This window comes from Gamsiella multidivaricata (assembly GCF_025024155.1).
Source record: "Gamsiella multidivaricata strain RSA 2152 chromosome Unknown BC939scaffold_11, whole genome shotgun sequence".
NCBI classification, from domain to species: Eukaryota; Fungi; Mortierellomycota; class Mortierellomycetes; order Mortierellales; family Mortierellaceae; genus Gamsiella; species Gamsiella multidivaricata.
Window position 1 is genome coordinate 152,464 of NW_026251719.1, and position 15,613 is coordinate 168,076.

A 15,613-nucleotide genomic window follows, 5' to 3' on the forward strand; every position below is an offset into this window, starting at 1 on the left:
AACCTACAGGGAGACATTGGAGACCAATGCAGGGCTCCAGGATCTGACATGTCCCTTTCAAGTTTGGGACTTGTTGTTGTCTGTGTAACAAACAACTGTCCACTCCACTGCCTGCCTTGGACTGGGCAAAACCCTCATCCCGCCCACACTCACACACCTCATTCCTTCTCTCGATGACCTCAATGACAGTGCAAGCCAAAAGAGTCATCGTCGTCGGTGGAGGCATTGCCGGTATTGCTGCAGGTAAGAGACGTTACAGAAGCCCTGTTTATTTTGTTTATTTATTTTTTTTCGTTGCGTTATAACACTGTGTTATTTTACTCATAGCGGCTGAACTCTCCAAAAACCCAAATATCCATGTAACCCTCCTCGAGGCTCGCGACCGACTTGGCGGTCGGGTCCAGACCCACCGCACCCTTATCCCCGCCTCATTCGAATCCTCTAATCTTGTGCCCCAAGGTTCTTCTGCCATCGCCTTTGATTTTGGCGCCTCATGGGTCCATGGTCTTGATCCCTCGAACCCACTCTTCCCGCTCCTCAAGACTGGCCTGGTCGAGTACCATCACACGTATACAGACCTCATGTTCTATGCGCCCGGCCAACCGGCATTGCCTACGGAGGAGAGTGATTATTACTGGAAGGTCGTGTGGGATCTGTTGGATGAGGCACAGGCCTATGCGGCAGAGCATAGGGAGAGCATACCGGAGGAGATGTCGTTCTTGCAGTGGCTGACAGAGTATTTAGAAAAAAGGCAGATTATTGACCCAAAGGCGGAGGGATATTTGAGTGAGAAGGTCAAGGAGGCCGTACGAGGATTGGTCTTGTATTGGGCCGATGAGAATGCGATTCCGTTGAAGGACGCCTCGATGAAGTATATGGATGCGGAGGAGGTTTTCCCGGGGGAGCATTGTTTCGTCAGTAATGGGTATGATCGTGTGGTCAAGGTCCTTGCGAGTAAGCTCAGGAATGCGAGGGTTCTGTTGGAACACGTCGTCGAGAAGATTGACTACAGCGGTATGGCTCAGTCCTTTTTTTTCCTCCGCCACTAATGACTTTTGCCTTGCGGAATGTATGCGCCTCATACTCAACATTGAACACCTTGAAACGATTTTTTTTTCCTTGGTTCCGCGTCGTATCCTAGAGTCTGAGGTCAAAGTCGTCACCAACCACGGCACCTTCCACGCCGACCAAGTCCTCATCACCCTCCCTCTCGGCGTTCTTAAAGCCCAATCCCACTCCCTCTTCTGCCCACCTCTCCCCTCCACAAAACAACACGCGATCGCCCACCTAGGCTTCGGTACCATGTTCAAAATCCTTCTCTTCTTCCCCTCATGCTTTTGGCCCCCAGGTGTGCACTTCATCAACTTCCTTCCCTCCGCCAGCACCATCCCAAACACGGATCTTGTCGCTTACTTCTCCCTTTCAGACCAACAACGCGAAGCCCTGACGGTTTACATGAAAGACCTGGCCAATTACTCATCCTTGATGCCCGTCTACAATATTTCGATCCTGATCGGGTATGCAACCAACCATGCCGCTGAACTCATGGAGCGCCTATCAGATGAAGAGGCACGGATGGTCTATCTCTGTCAACTGGCACATTACTACCCAACCTTGGCAACTCTGGAGGGAAAAGAATTCTGGCCAAAGATGTCGTTCATGACCCGATGGAACCAGGATCCGTTTGCAAGAGGATCGTACACGAGTATCCCTGTCGGTGCTTCGCCAAGGGATATCGAGGCGTTTGAGATACCCGTGGGCGCCAGAGTGTATGAGCAACTAGACGGGAATAATGATTATGAGCAGGATGGTGATGATAGCTACAGTTCGAGTTCGACGGCGGCGGTGATGGCGGTGGATGACCTAGAGGCTGGGAGGGTGTTCTTTGCGGGCGAACATACCTCAAAGGCACATTTTGCAAGTGTCCAAGGAGCATTGATCACAGGTCGACGCGAGGCGGCCAAGATCCTTGGTCAAGGATCCTTTTTTTAGATGATACGCGTAGAAGTGGAGAAGCCGTCACGAAGGACCACTCCTGATACAACGGTCATCATTCACTATCCAGCAAGGCATAATATGAATATGGAGATTAACAATGAATTAGATGTTTTTTTAAGTGTTTGTAGGAAAAAAAATGCTAGCTACTGGTAATACTGTACAAAAAATACATCGACGTTGATCTCTAGGATCTTTATCACGTTCATGACGCAGGCTTCTTCCTCCCCGCACCTAACGACAACGGCCCCAATAAGACCGACGGCGATAACCTCGCAAAACTCCGTCGTCCGCTCATCTTCTTATGACTCGCTGTCGGTCCTGTCGTCCCATCCGTTGTTAGGCTCTTCGTCAACCGAATCATCCCCTCTGGGGGTGGTGGCATCCTGTCCGGTGGTGACGACGATAGCAGCGCCGACGCATAATTCAACGAAGAATGGATCGACGCCGCCGCTGCCGCTGCAGGATCCATCGACGCCATTCCGTTCGGGCCAGCAGCGGCACCGATACCGCCTCCTGATGTCGGCACAGCCACTGTCGCTGCAGGTGCCGAGAAGAGCGACGACCGTTTCGCAGCCGAAGCCTTTGTAGCCGCCGTTGGTTCGGAATGCCGATGATGACGATCATGTTCCAGTTCTGGACTCCTGGATTCCTCGCGCTCGATCTCTGCCGTGATCGCGGGATCGAGTGATGATCTGGAAGTCTGTCGCGACAATGGACTGGAGTAGAAGAGTTGTGGACTTGAACTGTCTTCCTCAAGGTCGGATTGAACAGTTGAGGTACGTCGACGGAAGATTCCTTTGGCCTTAGTCTTGGACTTGATCAGCTTGCTGGCGGGCCGGACGACCGTGACAGGGACGGGGGAGTGGTTCAGACAGTAGCGGGAGACGCTTCCGAGGAGGAATCCCTTGACGGTGTTTCGGCCTCTGGTTCCAACGACCAACATGTCTGGTTCGTACATCTTGATCTATTGGAAGTCGTCAAAAACAGCAAGGTCCTGGTTCAGCCATGGGTTTCGTAATCTCGCTTTCATATCCGCACCCTATCGCAGCGATGACGGAATAAAACGCTTGTGCGGGCATACCATGTGCTGAATGGTGTCGCGGACGTTGCCAACGAGGCACTCGACAATGATGTTGAGCTCCTTGGACTTGTTCTTTTCTCTGATCATGCCCATAAGCTTGGCTGCCTCCTCGCGCGCTGCAAGCTCCTGACCCTGGAAAGATGGGATGCCGGATTTGGCAACTATGGCATGGACGATGAAAACGACGAGGTTAGTTCAGTGGAGCAGGTCCTGCTTGTGTTGCACCATGACGACATTATGGTCAATCCCTCGACCCAGCTTGCTTGATGAATGCATATCCCTCGTCTGATGAACGAATGGCCAAAGAAGAAAAAAATGCATGCGCTTGCAGCATGCTAACGTGTTGCTGTATTCAAGTGTATGTGTGCACACCCAACTGATAGTCGTCTCCTAGCTTTTTTTTTTTGGATCCAAACATATAATCCTGTGAACGGGGACCTTTTTACAAAGTAAACAGAACCCCTTCGTCTGCCTACTGCGCCCGGTGGATGATTATTATTTTCCCTTGTGCACATCTGATTGGTGTTTGATGCTCTAGTTGCCGTCTGTGCGATTCGATCCCTGAACTGAGCCTGCTGCCCCTGCTCCTTGTCCCTTGTTTCTGATCCTGATCCTGCTCCTGTTCCTGTGCAGCCCCTGTTGGTCCCTTGCAACTATGCACGTATACACGTGCGAGTATGTACGGTATGCTTCCCTTCAGGAAAGTACTTTTTCTGTTCTCTCGTCAGCTGGCTCGATTTTCCTTCGGCTCACTCTGTTGACGGGACGGTGTTGGTAGTGTTGGTTGGCTGTCGACAGGAAAAATGTGGAGTGCACCAGGCTTTCCATAAACCAAAAAAAAAAAAAAAAAAAAAAATAGAACAGAACAGAACACACACACAAACACACACAAACACGAGGCGTTCTCCTAATGTGTCGTTGCTAAAGCGGCCCTGAATGAACTTACAAGAGTCCCGTAGTTCGATAGGTACGACCCTCAATGCCACAATCTATTTGTTCATGAATAAAAAGAAAAGAAAAGAAAAGAAAATGCGGTTAGCGTAACACGTTGGATCATTATTGCATGCAATGCATACAATCATGCATGCAGCTCCTCCGCGGATAAAAAAAAAAGCGCGGGGATACATGCTCAACATTTTTCCTTTTTCACTGTCATTGTCGTCCACAATTGTCAAAAAAAAAGAAAAAGAAAAGAAAACGCCCACAATGTGGACGGATCTCATTCTTTTTTTGTGGACCAAAAATAACTCCCGTTACTGAATCCTAAACCTGGCGCCTCTCATCAGTCTAGGGAGGAACCCACAATCATTTCCCTTCACGAATTATGAAATAACCCAAGTTGCCCAATCAGAGTCGCTACAAATGTATTGACCGGATGGGGACTTGTCCGTAACCTGGCAGAAAGCGCTTTACATCACTAACAATCCTCTTGTAAGACCTCCCGGAATTTTTTTTGCTGTGGTGCATACGCCTCCTGACAGATGATGCGTTGCATTGAAAGAATAAATGATGTTATGCATGGTTGCCCAAAGCAGAAGTATAACACGCTAGAGCCGATCTAAGCGTCGTAAAATGCCTCTTCGATGTCATGCATCCACAAAGAAACGGTAAAAATGAGAAGGAAACGATAGAAAAGTCCCTAGTGCTCCTTACTTCATCACCATCCTCGACCATGTTTTCCATCACCCATTGCAGTGCATGGGCGCTGTAGTCATTGAGGTCCGTGCCGACGAGGAAGGTCCTGGAGTACTTGGTTCTGTGCCAATGGTCTGTTCGTGCCTGGAGTGTGAAGGCGTACTGGGCTGTGGCCTCGCAGTCGAGGGTGTCGAATCCAACCCGGGCAACGTAACCGTTTTTGGATCGTTTCTTAGGCGGGGCTTCGGTTTTGCGTGTGTCGTCGTGATCCTTGCTGCTGCTGCTATTATTGTCGGTAATGGATGTAGGAGCGGTGGTGAGAGAGGTCGTGGTCGAGTTGGAGGGAGAGACTGTGGCGGAGCTTGCGGGCGTGGAAGTGGCGGAGGAAGAAGGGGGCGCGTTGGAGGACAGGGTCAGGGGAGGAGTGTTGATCGCCGTGCCCTGGCTGTCGTTGAGTGTCATTGGTGGAGGTGAAAGGTTGAGGCAGAGAGGAATGTAATGAGAAGGGGAAGGAGTGGAATGAGCTATGAAGGGAGGGGGGTTAGAGGTGAGGGAAAGAAGAGAAGTGTGAGAGACAAGGAACGGGCAAGTCTTTGTTGTTTTTGTGTGTTGGAGCAAGTCCTCGGGGCTGAAGTAGGCTCATACATTTTTTTTTTTTTTTTCGCTGCCGAAGCACACGCACACTTCGCATCCATTGAAGGTAAACAACGCAAGGACATCCCTCAACCTAAAAACACGCATTCGCTCGACCCAGGTAATCGGATTGCCTCCTGCCACTCCCTTCCCTTCAAAGGAAAGGATCCAGCCAGCCCATCGACCGGCTATCCCGCGTATCCTATCCTACGCTGTCCTGTGCTGTCCTATCCTATCTGCACACTCACAACACGCGTTAGCACTCCCTTTTCCCCCATCTCCGTCATTCATACTCACAGGCACCTGTCCACTCTTTATGTTTACTCTGAGCACCGCCTGTCATTTCCATTTTGGGCCCTTCCACCTCTCCTTCCTTCGGCTGCCTTGATGGCCCATAGCTTATTTCAATTTTTTTTAAGCGGCGCCCGATTTCCATCCGGAAACAGGCCAACGGGCAATGGTAAGATATTTGTGTTCTTGCGCGCAGGCCACAATGAAGTGGTTGTCCTGTCTTTTTGTTCGTCATGGGTTTCAGCTGAGCAACTGTCCAGGCTACACACCATGTTTTAAACATGTACCTGGTAAGGTCGGGTGCGATTTATGCGACTTCAATGGTCAGTCCTCACTCCTGTTGTTCTCAATTGGGATGCTAAGACGGATTTTTGCATAATAGCGATTGAGTAAAGAGTCAGGTGTATGGCCACTGCAGCAAGTAGCAGTTCAAGAAAGGGCATTTGCACCCCAAACTACACTCCATCGTACCCACTTTTCAATTTTCTGACCTCTAGACAGCTCTGGCCTGGTGATTTTTGTGCATCCCCCAACCGATGAAATCCCCAATTGCAAAAAGGCACGGCCCGAAATTGCGATCAATCAGTGCTTCGCCCGTCCCTGAAATTCAACTGGCGGATTTCCTTTTTGGCCGTGACTGTGGGGACCCCTCATGAGAGAAACAAGATGCCAGCCACAGCGCCCAAGGTAGCCAGGCACCAACGCCTAGAAGCATCGACAGGAACACAACCTGCCCGAAACACACATACGTCTTTTTCTACCACCCGACCGAACCCTACACCGGCTTGCAACCTGTGACGTGTTTGACTCATGACCATGGATGATTTGGTGACTCTGGCCAAGACGGCCATCTCAGCGCGTCTTGCAGAACACTCCATGCCGCCAGCACTCGTCGGACTCGAGGAACAATACAAGTACGGATACCAGTCTACGCTTTTCAATTGGATGGTTTTAAAGTCGCACACGGAGATCCTTTATTTGATTCTTCAGTTTCTCAAAGATAAGATATCCTGATCTACTCATCCATAGGAAAGTCCATGGCTTGATGCGGCGGACGATTGAAATGGGCGAAAGCAACTCCTGTCTGATCCTAGGACCTCGAGGCACTGGAAAGACAATGGCAAGGAATTAAAGCAATATAGGGTGATACGGAAATGACAATGTAGAATGCAGCAAGTCGCGATATTAACCGCTCTCTGTATCCAATCTTCCACACAGCTCGTTCGCCAGGCATTACAGGAGATCGAAAAGCAATTCAGGATAGACATCAATCGGACCACGGATCATAATATGGATATGGATGTTGACGGACGCAAAGAATTCATGGTCATCCATCTCAATGGAATGGTCCAGACAGATGATAGAATGGCACTGAAGGAGATCATGCGACAGCTTTCACGGGAAGGCGAGTCGGAAATGGGAAACACCAATGTAAGACGGAATGAACTCGTAAGGCGCGCCTCTACATTTTATCCGCTCTCCAATGGACTCGGAACTGAAGACGATCCTTCTTCAATGGTTATTAGACATCATTCTCGGACTCGCTTCCCTCATTACTCACGTTTTTGAAGGCTGGAACGAAAGAGCAATATCCGATTATTTTTATCCTGGACGAGTTCGATCTGTTTGCGCAACATACGAAACAATCTCTGCTTTACAACCTATTCGACGTGGCACAGAGCGCAGAGTGGCCAATTGCTGTCATTGGCGTCACTTGTCGTATGGTAAGTTCTTTATACGCAACCGGACCGATTGAGCAGCGCCGGTGATTTCGGGAAGGAGTATCTAACAATTGTTTATTTCCTTTTAGGACGCATTGGAATTACTAGAGAAGCGCGTCAAGTCGAGATTCTCGCATCGGCATTACTATACGTTCCCACCTAGCGCCTATCACGACTATGCGGAGGTCTGTCAGAATGCCCTCTTGCTATCGCCCGCAGATTTGGAGATTCAATCGGTGGAAGGAATGCTCATGGGCGAAGATCTCGAAGACAAATTGATATTCATGAACGAATTCAACCGTCGCGTGAAGGTACAGCAGACAATGTGTTAGAGGATTTCCTCGCCTATCATTATAGATCGCGCGGTGAATAAATGCGATCCCTGTGCACAAGATGTCACTAACGACGCTTTTTTATTTCTTCGTGGATCATTTTTCTCGTAGATGCTGTTTGAAGATGGTGGATTTTCAAAGGTCGTGCAGCGGATATACGATCTAATGAAGGATGTCCGAGGGTTCTATCGCCTCTGTGTATGTGCATTGTTTCCGCTATCGCACATCGACGTTCAGCGGGAAAATGGGTTGCCCTCCTGTTTACTCATGTGCTAATTATGTCGTTCTCCTCCACGGGAGGGTTGTGCTTGCTTTTTTTTTTTTTTTTTTTTTTTTTTGGTTTCCTTCCCTTCCAAACAGTTTGGACCAGTGGCAGAACTTTCAGAAACACACCCCTATTTGCAGCCCTCCCAGTTCTACGATTCGGGTTTGCAGCAGCGGGTTGATAACAAAACCGAGCTGCTCAAGGGCATCTCGCTGCTGGAGCTGTGCCTGCTGATTGCAATCAAGCACCTTGTGGAGCGGGAAACAATTACGTTCAACTTTGAAATGGTGTATGATGAGTACAAAGATTTTATGGATATGGCTGTCGTGCGTGGAACAGCGTCGAGTTCGTTGGGCGTCCAGGGCATTAGCAGCGGAGGGACCGTTACCACGACCGAGACCGTATCCTTGAGACTCTACAAGAAGGCCGTTGCACTAAAGGTGAGAAAGCATGAAATTTGTCTGTACCCAAACCAGTGCGGTACGAGCATCGGATTTGGATCAACTTTTACTGAATATGTTTCAAATAGGCTTTTGAACATCTGGTGGAGGCAGAGCTGCTGCGGCCCGCAGACTCGTCCGGTAAGGGCCCAAAAGAGTACCGGATGGTGCGCGTGATGCTGGACTCGAGCCAGATCTCGGACGTGGTGTTGAAGCATCGGGATTGCCCCACGGTAGTTGCCCGCTGGGCGGCACGGCGGCAGTGAGCAAGAGCAAAATAAAATGGAAACTTTATGAGAGCGAGCACACAATTGTTTTTTTGTTTTTTTCGTTCTTTGCTTCGCTTCCTTTTACCCCGCATCAACGAAACCCAAGAACGCCTTTCTTTTTTTTTAAAAAAAAGGAGTCTTGAACAGTGTTTCCTTTTCTCTCTTTTTCTCTCATCAGATCTCACACCCCACGATCAGCAGATCCCTTCCTACCCTTTCGGTTGTAGAGACTCGTCGATCACATACATCGCGTGCCGCTACCCATACACCTCCTCTGTCACACTACTCCCTTTCCCTTTCGAGATCCCCCACACCACCCACCACCACCACCACCACCACTAACCCTACCCCGACCCCACGCTCCTCGAGTCGCCTCACCGATCATCAATCCGTGTGAGCTGACTCAACCCCGGTTACGAACCACCTCTACCCTTCTATTCAAATTGGATTCCTCAAGATCATACCTCCGCTACCGCTACCCATTGCCCTTTACGCAATCGATAGCAATACCCTGTATACTAGCTACACTACCTTGATCCAATCCACCTCCACCACAATTCATTCCTTCAATAATGGGCGGGTAAGTCTTGTATATTTGCTTTATTCGTCAAAAAAGTCAGTATTTCTTATGCCATGGCGAGGAGGAAGAGGGACCCACACGAGAAGAAACAAGGGGTGTTTGTTGACATTGAGAAAAAAAATTTCCCTCTGTTTGCTTCCCTTTCGCAGCCTGTGCCTCTTTCTCTCACAATGCTCGCCTGCCTCTCGTGGGCGTGTGTGTGTGATATTATATTTATATTATTATTACTGTAACTCGCTCATGCGGTTTTGGGTTACTGTATCGGTTTGGTTGGCTGGGAGCCAAAGTTGGGGGGTCGAGTGGTGCAATTTTTGTTCTTGGTCTCGTTTTCGAGGGGAGAGGAGGGGACACTAGTCCATAATGATGCCCATAAACTGGAACTAAAGACGAACAGAGCGAAAGAAAATGAGAAAACAAGCCGTGGTTTGGTGTCATGACATCGATGGCGACTGGACTTGCTGTGTGTGTGTGTGTATGTGGAGCGTGGGGAAAGTGAAGCGTGAGTGCTGTACGCATACACTACCTACAGCACACTATCACAAATACAGGCGCTTATGAGTTGTTGACGCCCATTGCCCATTGTCGGTCGTGTGTGCACGCGTATACCCCCGCTCCCCCTCTACTCCCTCTCCACTGCAACGGCTTTTTTTTTTTTTTTTGTTATTGTTGTTGTTGTTGTTTTTTGTTTTTGCTGCTTTTTTTTTCTACACTCCAATGCTATCCTCTCGACTCGCATTTTACTCAACACTCAATCAAAAATGCTCTATCTACCTCTACCTCTTCCGATCTCTAGAATAACCCTAGCCGACAATGCCCCTGATGATCCGGAGGGGAGTTTCATGCTCCCCACCAGCAATACCTGCGGCGGCGGTAATGGTCTCTACAACACCAGTCTGTTGAAGGATCTCAACCTGCTAAACTTTTCGGGCTCGCCTAGCTTGACACCCACGGGCGCTGCAAACATACTCAATCCTAATCTCAATGCCAATGCCAATGCCAATGCCAGTGCCAACGGTGGTAGTGGTAACGCGGATGTGGCAGCGCTGACGTTTTCAATCTCGGACTTTTTGGTTCCTGCGTTGCAGACCAAGGTCTGGGAGGATTGGCAGGCTGCAGATGACTTTACGTAAGTTTTTTTTTTTTTTTTTTTTTTTTTTTGAGAAAAAAGGGTCCTTTGCTGCAAAAGCGAGAGCTGTGAATTGTCACTCACCTCAAAACGATCTCCTTCGCCCTTGGTCCTCTTATCTCCTATTTCTCCTATTTATTATTATTCTGCACGCGTGCATTATCCATCCTCCTTTTTTTAACAGCAGCGCATTCGAGACGCAGAACGATCTCCATCATACCACTGCTAATGGCATGCCCTTTCATTTGGGCCTGGACAGTGTGCTCGGAAGCTCGCTCGTCTCGTGGGACAATGACGACCTTCCCGAGGACCAGGCCTATGACGAGTTTGTGTTTGATCTTCCACCCTCGGCTTTTGAGCCTCCAACAGTCAATGTCGCGGACCTGATCGTGGGGCCGCATTCTGTTGCGGGGTCGACCTCAGTTTCGCCGTTGGAGCTCCTGGCGTTCCCGAATGAGGAGGATGAGAGATACCGGGAATTGATGCTCGCGAATCTTTATGGGTTCACGGAGCCAGCGACGGGATCTGAGGGCGAGTCTAGCTCGTCGGAATCGGAGGAGGACGATGCTGAGGATTCGGATGACGAGGATGATGAAGACGAAGGTCACGATGGAGAAAAGGATGTTGCTGAAGAACCAGTCCTTGACATTGCGGCTGTCACCGTTGCTGATGCCGAGCAGGAGGTCCTTCCCTCCGACATCGAGTCCGAGACCATGATCATCATGGGGATCAACCCCAAGAAGGCTGCCACTGCTCCCGTTATGACTGCGGTGAGCAAGCCTGAGGATCCCAACAAGCGCCGAATGGAAGAGTCCCTGGCGGCACGAATCAGCAACGATCTCGGCCCTGAGCACATGGCGGGACTCTTCAAGATCTTGAAGGGCGACCAAGTCGATGATGAGGACGAGGAGATGGAGGTCGATTTGTCTTGTCTGGACGAGACGATGCTGGTCCAGGTCTACCAGTATGTCGAGACATGCTGCATGCAGACCATGGGATCGATCGTCGCAGCAGAGCAGCGTGCGGCGTTGGATAGAGCGCACCGCCAAAAGCAACAGCAACAGCAACAGCAGCAGTATCAGTACCGACATCAAGGGTACGAAGATCGAACGCCGGAATTGTCTCCAAGTTACTCTTCCTCAAGCTCGCCTTCACCCCCTCACTCATCCTCGCATCCTGTGTCGCCCACCAAAGGATCCCGTAACACCAACAAGAAGCGCAATGGCGCGACGATGGCATCGATGATGGTGTACCAGGATGCAAATCATGGGGCAGATCAGGATCCACACTGGAATGCTGGACACCATCATCCTTACAAGGCGACAGCCGCAGCAGCACCTACGGCTACGACGAGACGGAAACGATCCAACACTGCGGGAAGTCGCAAGATGCAGAAGGATGTCCAGCACATGCACCAGCAGCTGCTGCAGCAGGAGCAGCAGCAGGCGTATGAGGCATGTGTCGCTGCCGAGACTATGATGTTGCAGACGGCGGATGATGAGATGGATGTTGGCGAGGATGCCGAGATCGATGTTGTGGGCATCTAAAATACCATTCTGCAACTCTCTTTCTTTCTTTTTTCCTTTTTTTATGATTTACTATTGCATCGCTGGCTTCGGTTTTTCCGTTGTACCGTTGTTCAGCCCTGTGTACTTTACTCGCAAGCAAATGCTTCGCATGTAACTCAACCCTCGAGCGCTGTATTTCTATGATGACTATTTCTTCTTTTTCTTTTGTTTCCAAGTTATCAGTGTATTTTTTTTTTTTCTTCTGTACTTTTTTCGTGGTTGTACTTTTTGTTCTTTTCTATTTTATTTTTCCAGGCTCCGGTGGATGAAAAGATCCGATGGAGTTATTACTATTACTATTTTTGCTATTTTTTGAAAAGAGAAAAGAAAGACGTCTAGAACAGCAAATCCAATAAAACCTTCCTTTGTAAAAAAAAACGCGTCGTACAATTCGTATATCTAAACATACATATACATTGCCATGTCTCCTCGATCTACCTCACTATGTCGTACTCAAAAGATCCTGGAGTTTCTCCGTTCCATCATCGGTCTCCTCTTCCGCACCGCCTCGAGGCCCCAGGCAAAGCCTCTTAAGACCTCCTCCGACATCCTGCCCTCCTGAAAGTCCTCCTCATCCATCACCAACCTCCAGAACCTCGAACACCTCCTCCCGATCTCCATCATCCCCTTATCCGTCACATTCTCCAGACCTGTGATATCGAGTTCCCTCAGATCAGGACATCGTCTTGCCAGGGCCTCGATACCGCGGTCCGTGATCTTGCTGCAACAGGCAACATTCAAGGTCTGTAGACCTGAGGCGTTAAGGCTGCAGAGTAAGTCATCCGTGACAAAGGCAGAGCAGTGCGCGATGTTGAGAGACGTGAGAGATTTGCACTCGAGGGCGATACTCAAGAGCCCAGGGTTCTGGTCCGTGATCGAGGCATTGACATTGGCAAGGCTCAAGATGTGGAGGGGAAGTCCTGCGGCGGCGAGACGGGTGAAGGTCTCGCCCGTGATCCCACCAAGTCCTGCAGAAAAAGACGAAGACCGGCTATTCGAGAGATTGAGGACGTGGATCTTTTGGCATTGCTCATAAATCGGGGCGAGTCCTGCGTCAGAGATGCGTGTGCATCCGACGAGTTCGAGACGGCGGAGGTTTGGGCAGGAAGTCGCGAGGATGTGTAGGGATGTGTCGGAGAATTGCTTGGGCGCAGTGATAAGGAGGCTTTGAAGGAGGGGGATCTGTGGGAAAAGATGGGTCAGGAATTGGTCGGAGATGATGTAGTAGAGGTGGGAGAAGTCGAGCACGCGGATCAGAGAGCCGTAAGCGGGGTGGGCGAAGGGCGTAGGTTTAGGTATCGATGCTATTGGCTTTGTGAGAGTCGAAGATGGGGAGTTGCTGTCCTTGCTGTTGATGCTGGTGTGGGTGTGGATATGGGTGTTGTTGACTGTGGACATAGTTGTCGTCGATTCCACATTGGCACGCGCTATTCTCAATCCTTTTGCTCCATCCGCCGTTGCTGTCGTCATCGGCGAGACCTGGTGTTCGCTCGTGCAGTTCCCGCCCCAACCGATTTGCACCCGCTGTTGTCGCTGACTCTCGGCCAACCTCAACAACCCCGATGGATCATCCTCACCACCACCGTCTCCATCACCTCCATTTGCCGTATCCGATGAGCCCTCCTCCTGGACTGAGAATCCGCGCACAAACGTCCCTCCCCTGGCCGCTAACATTTCTGGCGACCCTGCCATGCGTCCATACGGATCCTGGCTAAGCCGTTCCGTATTCATTTGTTGTTGTGGTGCACGTGGCGGAGACGCCGTCCTTTCCGGCGAAGAATCAAGGCTGCCCTTTCGACATTTTTCTTGTCCATTCGTAGGGTTGGTTTTCGGGCTCTTGACGGTGGCACAGGCGTTAGAGGCGCTAGGATTGGTGCTGATCACAGTCTTGAGGAGCTTCATCCAGGAGACGTAGTACGTCATATAGGGCGAATGCCACAGATGCGGGATGACGCACTGGGACCAGCGCCTAGAGAGCGTCATGCAACAGAAGAGAGAAGCGTGGTCGAGATGCAGAAGGATCTGGTCGAGGATCTCGGGTGGTAGGGTATCGTATAAGTCTTCTTTATCTTCATGGATGGGGGCTGTGATGGTGGCGACCATACTGGAGCCGTCTTGGCCGTTGTATATTTCCGGCATGTTGTTGATGATACGTGTTCAATATGGGATTTCAGTAAAGCAGAGGGAAGTGAGATATTGACATCCGATAGTGATTGACCTAGTCGAGCATATCGAGCAATTGTTGGGAGCAATGAAGGGATTCAACGTCAATGGCAACGAGGTAACCTAGGGGGAGCGGTGTGAATCAGAATAACGAATAAAAAAAGATAGTAAAAAAAAAAGCGTGAAACCAAGATCCTTATACTGAATGCGATCATGCCGTGAGTACTGACTCTAGCTATCTCACGGGCAAAAAGCGATATGGAGACGGGTGGGTCACGGAAGTTTTTTTTTTTTTTTTTTTTTTTTTTTTCTAGATCATGGAGTTTCTCATCAAGTCGCTAAACTAGTGTCACTTCTTCTACTGGCTGGCCTTTGAGGATGATACCTTTTACTGCAGCAAGTTTGACGGGCTAGTTGTATCATCACACCAGATCCCAAGGGGCTCACAAAAGTTCTGATAGGCTCACAACCAAGCGCACTTTGCCTTGCGGCCATGCCTATTACAATGCTGCTTTGCTTGGGCTGTCAGTATCTTGTCCAGCAGTTTTCAATTACATGCAAATGTGTTTACAGGATGAACAGAGAGGGTTTCATACCATGCCTTCAGTGAAGTCTCCAGCTGGACGATATGGCCCTGTGGATTTCAATGTTTTTATGGCGATGGTGGAAAAATAGATGGAAAGGAAGGGAGACTGTGCGAAGGCAGAAAGACAGAAAATAGTCTGATATGTTAGTGGAAGCTGTGGTAGTTGAGGCTAATGTCACTTGGATGAATAGCGCATCTCACTTGTTGAAAACCTCCTTGATCCTGCGTACCTCATCACCAAAGGTGACATTGAAGGGCTTGTCAATGAATGAATCACCAGTACAGCGCTGGTTCGGGTGCAACATCTCGAAATAGGTGGACGCTACATAAGTGCCCGTGGCATTCACGTAAACGTCCTTGTCGGAATATCAGGGCTCACGCACTTGGAGGCAATGTAGATCTTTTGTGCGCGAAACTCGTGGTAGGCATAATGACCTCCATAGTAGCCCAGCTGAAAATATATTCCTTGTCTCAATTGTAGCTATCGCCAAGTGTAGGGGCAAGTTGTTCTATGCAGTTGTCGAAGGCACTATATATGATCGAGTTGCCGGTATTCGCCCCAACACAGGGTCACATCCTTGGTCATATCAGATACAACAACAGCCAAGCCTAGTAGAAAAAGGACTTTTGAATGTATAAGTAATAAATAAGGGAAGGAAAGCTTGGTGGAAAGGGTAAAAAAGAGTCAGTGGACAAGGTACAAGTACGGCGTTCTGGTAACTATCTACACGATAGCGTGTAACGATCTCGACCTTTTTCTGATAGATTCGGCACCAGGTTATTGTGCCTGGCAGCGCTGTGCAGATGAAACTGATGATCGCCGAGATCTACACGAATGAAAGAGACGCGCTGTTATAGCTCATTACCTGGAACAGGTCCAAGGGTGATGCTTGCTGAGTAACAGCGCGTTGATGGACGCGTCAAA

General features: G+C 49.5%; 6 protein-coding genes across 6 annotated transcripts; 4 read left to right on the forward strand and 2 right to left on the reverse strand.

Annotated features, from left to right (window-relative positions):
• The first annotated feature begins 109 nt into the window (after window positions 1–109).
• On the forward strand, window positions 110–2,105 carry BC939DRAFT_441653 (amine oxidase). Its single transcript, XM_051554272.1, has 3 exons — window positions 110–243; window positions 328–1,014; window positions 1,142–2,105. The coding sequence occupies exons 1-3, from the start codon at window positions 174–176 to the stop codon at window positions 1,990–1,992; spliced, it is 1,608 nt and encodes a 535-aa protein (XP_051415436.1). The 5' UTR covers window positions 110–173; the 3' UTR covers window positions 1,993–2,105.
• BC939DRAFT_441661 (uncharacterized protein) lies at window positions 2,106–5,666 on the reverse strand. Its single transcript, XM_051554273.1, has 5 exons — window positions 5,645–5,666; window positions 4,733–5,466; window positions 4,026–4,068; window positions 3,080–3,240; window positions 2,106–2,962 (listed from the first exon to the last, which is right to left on the reverse strand). Exons 2-5 carry the CDS (start codon window positions 5,174–5,176, stop codon window positions 2,201–2,203), a joined length of 1,410 nt encoding a protein of 469 aa, XP_051415437.1. The 5' UTR covers window positions 5,177–5,466; window positions 5,645–5,666; the 3' UTR covers window positions 2,106–2,200.
• On the forward strand, window positions 4,758–6,229 carry BC939DRAFT_24200 (uncharacterized protein). Its single transcript, XM_051550943.1, has 2 exons — window positions 4,758–5,928; window positions 6,021–6,229. The coding sequence occupies exon 1, from the start codon at window positions 5,213–5,215 to the stop codon at window positions 5,915–5,917; it is 705 nt and encodes a 234-aa protein (XP_051415438.1). The 5' UTR covers window positions 4,758–5,212; the 3' UTR covers window positions 5,918–5,928; window positions 6,021–6,229.
• Window positions 6,230–6,530: 301 nt separating this feature from the next.
• BC939DRAFT_441667 (origin recognition complex subunit 4 C-terminus-domain-containing protein) lies at window positions 6,531–8,700 on the forward strand. The gene is made up of 7 exons (XM_051554274.1): window positions 6,531–6,758; window positions 6,857–7,069; window positions 7,165–7,362; window positions 7,449–7,670; window positions 7,803–7,889; window positions 8,052–8,396; window positions 8,486–8,700. Exons 1-7 carry the CDS (start codon window positions 6,684–6,686, stop codon window positions 8,660–8,662), a joined length of 1,317 nt encoding a protein of 438 aa, XP_051415439.1. The 5' UTR covers window positions 6,531–6,683; the 3' UTR covers window positions 8,663–8,700.
• A 39-nt stretch (window positions 8,701–8,739) lies between these two features.
• BC939DRAFT_441671 (uncharacterized protein) lies at window positions 8,740–12,269 on the forward strand. The gene is made up of 3 exons (XM_051554275.1): window positions 8,740–9,245; window positions 10,039–10,371; window positions 10,556–12,269. The coding sequence occupies exons 1-3, from the start codon at window positions 9,238–9,240 to the stop codon at window positions 11,916–11,918; spliced, it is 1,704 nt and encodes a 567-aa protein (XP_051415440.1). The 5' UTR covers window positions 8,740–9,237; the 3' UTR covers window positions 11,919–12,269.
• Window positions 12,270–12,317: 48 nt separating this feature from the next.
• Window positions 12,318–14,240, reverse strand: BC939DRAFT_441674 (uncharacterized protein). The gene has a single exon (XM_051554276.1). It carries the CDS (start codon window positions 14,076–14,078, stop codon window positions 12,393–12,395), a length of 1,686 nt encoding a protein of 561 aa, XP_051415441.1. The 5' UTR covers window positions 14,079–14,240; the 3' UTR covers window positions 12,318–12,392.
• Between the last annotated feature and the right edge of the window lie 1,373 nt (window positions 14,241–15,613).

Bases quoted from the DNA above. Each gene is read 5' to 3' on its own strand.
- BC939DRAFT_441653 (XM_051554272.1), top strand. From the start codon at position 174: ATGACCTCAATGACAGTGCAAGCCAAAAGAGTCATCGTCGTCGGTGGA. The intron at 244-327 runs GTAAGAGACGTT...TTTTACTCATAG, and splicing joins CATTGCCGGTATTGCTGCAG to CGGCTGAACTCTCCAAAAAC. The intron at 1,015-1,141 runs GTATGGCTCAGT...GTCGTATCCTAG, and splicing joins CGAGAAGATTGACTACAGCG to AGTCTGAGGTCAAAGTCGTC.
- BC939DRAFT_441661 (XM_051554273.1), bottom strand. From the start codon at position 5,176: ATGACACTCAACGACAGCCAGGGCACGGCGATCAACACTCCTCCCCTG. The intron at 4,069-4,732 runs GTAAGGAGCACT...ATGAACAAATAG, and splicing joins TGGTCGAGGATGGTGATGAA to ATTGTGGCATTGAGGGTCGT. The intron at 3,241-4,025 runs GTAAGTTCATTC...TCCATGCCATAG, and splicing joins TATCGAACTACGGGACTCTT to TTGCCAAATCCGGCATCCCA.
- BC939DRAFT_24200 (XM_051550943.1), top strand. From the start codon at position 5,213: ATGAGAAGGGGAAGGAGTGGAATGAGCTATGAAGGGAGGGGGGTTAGA.
- BC939DRAFT_441667 (XM_051554274.1), top strand. From the start codon at position 6,684: ATGCGGCGGACGATTGAAATGGGCGAAAGCAACTCCTGTCTGATCCTA. The intron at 7,070-7,164 runs GTAAGACGGAAT...AATGGTTATTAG, and splicing joins CGGAAATGGGAAACACCAAT to ACATCATTCTCGGACTCGCT. The intron at 7,363-7,448 runs GTAAGTTCTTTA...ATTTCCTTTTAG, and splicing joins TTGGCGTCACTTGTCGTATG to GACGCATTGGAATTACTAGA.
- BC939DRAFT_441671 (XM_051554275.1), top strand. The intron at 10,372-10,555 runs GTAAGTTTTTTT...TTTTTTTAACAG, and splicing joins CAGGCTGCAGATGACTTTAC to CAGCGCATTCGAGACGCAGA.
- BC939DRAFT_441674 (XM_051554276.1), bottom strand. From the start codon at position 14,078: ATGCCGGAAATATACAACGGCCAAGACGGCTCCAGTATGGTCGCCACC.